This window comes from Lagopus leucura, unplaced genomic scaffold, assembly GCF_019238085.1.
Source record: "Lagopus leucura isolate 7727_CA_CO unplaced genomic scaffold, USGS_WTPT01 Super-Scaffold_760, whole genome shotgun sequence".
NCBI classification, from domain to species: Eukaryota; Metazoa; Chordata; class Aves; order Galliformes; family Phasianidae; genus Lagopus; species Lagopus leucura.
Window position 1 is genome coordinate 13423221 of NW_024962257.1, and position 6113 is coordinate 13429333.

General features: G+C 65.3%; 1 protein-coding gene across 1 annotated transcript; it reads left to right on the top strand.

Moving 5' to 3' along the window:
* The first annotated feature begins 1856 nt into the window (after positions 1 to 1856).
* Positions 1857 to 5024, top strand: WFIKKN1 (WAP, follistatin/kazal, immunoglobulin, kunitz and netrin domain containing 1). Its single transcript, XM_042864613.1, has 2 exons — positions 1857 to 2096; positions 2864 to 5024. Exons 1-2 carry the CDS (start codon positions 1857 to 1859, stop codon positions 4352 to 4354), a joined length of 1731 nt encoding a protein of 576 aa, XP_042720547.1. The 3' UTR covers positions 4355 to 5024.
* Positions 5025 to 6113: the final 1089 nt, after the last annotated feature.

Genomic DNA, 6113 nt, shown 5'->3' on the forward strand with positions numbered 1-6113 from the left:
AACGTAAAAGCCTGCCTGGGGAAGAGGCACGGAGAGCTTTTTGTTCTCCATGCTCCTCCTTCTCACTGCCCCACTTGGAAGCGGCTGTGTTGGCTTCAGGTGGGGGAAATGATGGTGGGAGCCATCCTTACTGCACCTCAGTGCGCAGAACGGGGGGTGCTGGAAAGGCAGAAGCTGTGACAGCGCCTTCAAGTGGAAAAGGTTTATCACAGGGAGGAGGATCGCTGCTTCTGCCCTAAGGGCGGAGGGGGGCTGTGCCGGTGCCCCGGAGGATGGGTGCAGAGCTGGATGTACGACGGGGAACTCTGCAGCGTGTGCTTTGGGGGCGGCACGGGGGGGTTCTCCACGCACAGGGCTGTGCGCATGGGGCTGAGCTGCAGGCCGCGGTGCCACCTCTCAGGTGCTCTGACGGTGCTCTCAGGTTGCTGCTCTGACGCAACCAAGTCCCTGTTTGCAAAATCCCATCCTGCCCGCCGCCGTCCCAGGGCAGCGTAACCTCTCCCGCGTGCTCAGGGCCGGCTCAGCACTACGCTTTATCTCCCCCGGCCGCATCCCGACCCTCCGCAGCGCCGTGTACCCGCTGGGGGGCTGCGGCTCCTCCTCGTGCCGGCCCCGCTCGGCTCCCTGCCCGCGCAGCGGCTCCTGGCACGACTCAGACGGACGGGAACCCAGGGGAGGGAGCGCGGCCGGGTTGTGCGCGGCTGTGAGGGCTTCGGGGCTCCTGGAGCTCCGGGCTGCGCTGGGACAAAGGAGCGGGGCCGCGGTCAGCAGCGCTGCAGGAGTTAACGCTCCCCCCCCCCCCCCCCCCCCCCCCCCCCCCCCCCGCACCCAGGTCCGTCTCCAGCGGGGATTAGGGCAGTCTGGCTGGGAGCGGGGCCGGCTCCTGCCAGCTTAGGGCCGGCTTCGGAGGTGCTCTACGAGCGGAGGTGGGGTTGCAGTGTCCAGCCGCGGTCTGGCACGGCCAGGCGCTGCCTTCAGGCGCTCCCCTGCTCGGGGTGCACGGCAGGTCTCAAAGCCGGGCTGTAAATCATCGGCATTTGCTTGCTGGAGCGGGGACGGGGGCTGGCTACAAACCTGGGCGCTCGTGGGGCCCTGGACGGCCGGCAGGAGCTGAGGGAACGTGGGCCTGAGATGGGGGTCGTGGCCCCACGGCGCGGCCGCGACGCCCCGCGCTGCAGCTGGAGATGCTGCGGGGCCGGGGGCTGCGGCTGCCTCCCACCCGCAGGCCCGGGGCGGGCAACAGGCTCTGGCTGTTTTCTCATCCTGCAGGAATTCGGCTCCATGGGCCGGGCATTTTTTTCCCCTCCTTTCACTCTCTCCCTTTGGAGACTTTCCGCATTCTGCCTTTGATCTCCCCCCTGTGTTTGTCCAGCCGATCGGCTCAGACGGGGTTAGAGGCTGAGGTCAGCGCCTTTTCCATTCCAAACACCCAGAAACATCAGTGAGAAGGGAGGGGATTCAGATTACAACCTTCCCGTCCTCCCCTTCCAACCCTGCCCCACACGCGCGCAGCGCCCGGACCCGCTGCTACTGCACGGCGAGCGCTGCCCGGCTGCGGGTGCCAGGGATGCGCTGAGCCCCCCCGGCACGGGGACATCGCAGCGGCCGAGGCGCTGCCGGGAGCCGCCGCTGCGACAGGACGCCGTGCCCGGTGCCCTGAGAGCTCAGCGATGGACCGAGGTGTGGGGCGGCATCTCCGGATAGACAGCGTGCACCCGGCGTGCTGAACCGCAGCGGTCTGGACATCACCTCGTCCTCCTCCTTTCCGTCTCCCGACTTTCCTTTCCGTCTCCTTCCCTCCGTCCAATGTGATCAGCCCCGAGCCTGGTGGCGAGGCGGGGGGGGGGGGCACACAGATGCCTCGCAGGAGTTTCGACCGCCCAGGACCGCGGTCACGTCCTGGCGGGCAGCAGCTCGGTGGGGCTGAGCCCATGCGCTCGGCTCTGCTCCTGCTGCTGCCCTTGCTGGCGGCCGCCGCCGGGCTGAGCCTACAGCAGGCCAGGATGCGGCACCTGGGGGTGTGCCCCAACCAGCTGAACCCCAACCTGTGGGTGGACGCTCAGAGCACCTGCGAGAGGGAGTGCCAGGCAGACCAGGTGAGTGCTGGGAGCTATGGGGAGTCAGGGGCATGGCTGGGATGGGTTTGGGTGCTGCACCCGTGGGGGGGTGGATGGGGGTGGTGAGCAGAGGGATGCTCTGGGCTGCGTTGGGATGGGGGTCCCACTGGCAGTGGCTGCAGTGCCCAGCAAACTCAGCCTCTCTGCAGCCTCACCCCAGGAGTGTGCAGTGACCCAAGTGCTTCAAGCACCTCAGCAGGCACAGGTTCAGCTTACGGCCCTGCAGCATCAGCCCTGGCTGGAACACCCCCATCACACACCCCCAGTATGCTCCCACCCAGTTACTGAGGGATGCTGGCATGCTGGGGCTGCTCCCCCTGGCCACTCAGTTTTCCCTGGGCAGGAGCACGATGCTGCCCACCTTCAGGGAGCAACTCCTCTGCAGCTCATTGCTGTAATGAGTTCTGCCTGACCTCAGCCCGTTGGAGCCCGCAGCCCCCGGGCCACAGTGCAGCACAGCCACAATGGCAGGAATGGCCCACATCCAGGCTGGGCGCCTGTGGAAGCCCAAAGCCCTGTACCACTGTGCTGTGGGGGCCATCACTGCTGCTCTTCACTCCCACCCGTCAGCAGGGCTGAGGTGGAGCTGAGTGCTGAGTCAGCCTGGAAATGGTGGTGGGGGGCTGGGAGGGAGCTCCGTGTGGCTGGGAGCATCCAGGTCAGGGTTAGGGTTGGTGTTGGGATCGGCACCGGGGTTAGCATGAGGGTTGGTGTTGGGGTGCTGACCGCCGTCCCCTCCCGGCCAGGACTGCGAGGGCTTTGAGAAGTGCTGCACCAATGTGTGCGGGCTGCGCAGCTGCGTGGCCGCACGCTTTGCCGACGGCAGCCTGCTGGCACTGGAGCTGGGCCGCGGGCCGTCCTGCGAGAGCTTCGTGTGCGCCCAGCAGGGCTCCGACTGCGACATCTGGGACGGGCAGCCGGTCTGCAAGTGCAAGGACCGCTGCGAGAAGGAGCCCAACTTCACCTGCGCCTCCGACGGCCTCACCTACTACAACAAGTGCTACATGGACGCCGAGGCCTGCCTGCGTGGCACGCGCCTCACCACCGTGCCGTGCAAGCACATCTTCACCTGGCCCGACACCAGCCCTGTGCCGCGCGAGACCACGGCCCGGCCCACCCCAGGAGCGGGCCCCGAGCCGCCGGTCCCTCCCGCGCTGTACAGCAACCCCTTCCACCAGTCGGTCCGCGCCGGTGGCACCGTCAGCTTCCGCTGCGACGTCAGCGGCCGCCCGCGGCCCGACATCACCTGGGAGAAGCAGAGCGAGCGCGCCGAGAACTTCATCATGCGGCCGGACCAGATGTACGGCAACGTGGTGGTCACCAACATCGGGCAGCTGGTCATCTACAACGCGCGCCACGAGGACGCCGGCATCTACACCTGCACGGCCCGCAACGCCGCGGGGCTGCTGCGCGCCGACTTCCCGCTGTCGGTGCTGAAGCGTGAACCCGGGGCGGCCCCGCGGCCCGGCAGCCCCCAGCCCTTCCCCAGCGCCGAGTGCCTGAAGGAGCCGGACCGGCGGCGCTGCGAGGCCGCGGAGGTGCGCTGGCACTTCGATGCCAAGCAGGGCTCCTGCGTCACCTTCCGCTACGGCGGCTGCGGGGCCAACAGGAACCACTTTGAGACGTACGAGGAGTGCCGCGCCGCCTGCGTGGGCAGCGCCCGGCCCACCTGCCTGCTGCCCATGGTGCAGGGACCCTGCCAGAACTGGGAGCCGCGCTGGGCTTACAACTACATCCTCAAGCAGTGCCACTCCTTCGTCTACGGCGGCTGCGAGGGCAACAACAACAACTTCGACAGCAAGGAGACGTGCGAGGACGTGTGCCCCTTCCCCAAGAGCCTGCAGTGCAAGGCGTGCCGCCTGAAGAGCAAGATGGTGCTGAGCCTCTGCCGCAGCGACTTCGCCATCGTGGGGCGGCTGATGGAGATCGTGGAGGACCAGGACTCCGGCATTGCCCGCTTCGCCCTCGAGGATGTCCTCAAGGACGAGAAGATGGGCCTCAAGTTCTTCAATATCAAGTACCTGGAGGTGACGCTGATCGACATGGACTGGAGCTGCCCCTGCCCCAACATGACGGCCGAGGATGGGCCGCTCATCATCATGGGCGCCGTGCACGATGGCATGGCCACGCTGGATCCTGGCAGCTACGTGCGGGCTGCCAACGACAAGAGGGTGAAGAAAATCTACGAGCTGATGGAGAAGAAAACCTGCGACCTCCTCAACCGCTTCCAGGATTAGGGCCGGGCCGTGTGGACACGGGCTGCAGAGCCCAGGGGGAACCGTCTGAACCCACAGCTTTTACTGAGCGACGATCACCATTCTGCAGCTCCATCCCTGTAACTGCCACCCCGTGTACCCCCAGCCCAGACAGCAGCAATAAAGAGCCAGGTGGGGTTGCAGAGGAGTCTGCCCAGACCTCCCCACCCCGTGATACCCATCCCACAGCACTGAAGCCCACAGCATCACCTGGTTCTGATGGACCCCAAGCCATCACCCAGGTGCTGTGGTGCAGCACTGCATTTGTGACACTGCTCCTTTCCTGCACAGCGTGACATGCCGTGCCCCCTCACCACAAGGCATGGTGTTTCACAGCCTGTGGAAGATGAGGCTCTTGGTGTTGGCCAGTGTGTCTGCCTGAAAGCACCTGCAGGCGTGGGGGTGCATTGCCAGCACGAGGAGAACCTCCTGGAGCCCAGCACCCACCGTCTCTCTGGTCTCCACCAGCTGTTGCAGCAGCACTGCATCCCACAGACCACCAGCAGGGTTGCTGCGGGGGAGAGGGGGGCTGGTCAGATAGATGGATGGACAGATGGATGGGTGGATGGACAGATGTGGAGGCAGAAGCTTCATCCTCAGGGCTCCCCAGTGCTGCCCTGTCTCCCAGAGCTGCCCTCATCCTCCACTTTAGGACTCTTCTCAACTGCATGCTGTGGGCAGTGTGTGTAGGATGATGGGCAGTGCATGTGGGGTTGGAAGGATGGACGGACAGGGCCACCAGCAGCTCCAGGCAGGCTGCTCAGACTCACAGGCCCCCATGTCCCCCCCCTCCCTTGAGGATCCCACCTCGATTGAAGCCCACACAGCTCTGAGGGGAGATGTGGCCTTCCACAGCCTACAGCTGCCAGGACATGAAGCCGGAGCTGCAGTCCAAGCCATGGCTGCCTGCTGCCCCCCAGTCCCTCTCCCCATCCCTGTTGCACAGAGGCCAATCAAGAAGGGCCACAGCCCCTGAGGGGAACCTCTCCTCTGTGCCCTGCTCCTCCACAGTGCTTTGGGGGTGATGCAGGAGTGCTGCTCCCCAGCCCACGGCACCCTTTCTGGTCCTGGGGCACATGGCCAAAGCAGCCCCTATGCAGGGCTCACGGCACGCCCCGTAATGCTGATCCCTCCCCACTTGTGCCCACCTTTTTCCATTGCACAGTCCCTGCTTGGGGAACAGCTCCACATCAGCCCCAGGCAGGGGATGCTCCCACACCCAGAGCCTCAGCTGCCAGCAGCATCTCCCAGGTGGGATCTCTGATGTCTCATAATAAGGCTGTGCTTGCAACACCACCATGGAGGGATGGCAGCTCAGCATTGCACAGGGCACCCCCAGCCCTGTCCCAGTGGGCTTCAGGATCCTCAGCCCCAAATATGGGGATACGGAGAGGGCCCTCAGCCTGCACACTGAACCTCTGCCCCAGCCCAGGGATGACTTTTATAGCGGGGCTCCTGTCGTGGTGATGAGGAAGGACACGGCTGTGCCTCACCACGGGCAGCTATTTCTGCCCCTCTGCACCAGGCTGCTCCAAGGGCAATATTTCTTGGTGAGGAATTCCTCCCCACTTAAGAGCCCGCGTTTATTTTTGTTTCATCAATGGAAACTGATCCCTTCCAGCTTGGTGCTGCAATCCCTGGAATGGACATCTGGGTGCGACTCGGGCCTGAGCACATCGTGCAGCAGCCGAGAGGGGAGCAGGGCAAGATGTAGGGCTGGGAGCAGGGCATGGTGCTGGGC

What these genes read in the sequence shown, in the direction of transcription:
- WFIKKN1 (XM_042864613.1), top strand. Translation starts at nt 1,857, where the DNA reads ATGCCTCGCAGGAGTTTCGACCGCCCAGGACCGCGGTCACGTCCTGGC. An exon ending in GGGAGTGCCAGGCAGACCAG is followed by an intron (nt 2,097 to 2,863) that starts GTGAGTGCTGGG and finishes CCTCCCGGCCAG; the next exon opens with GACTGCGAGGGCTTTGAGAA.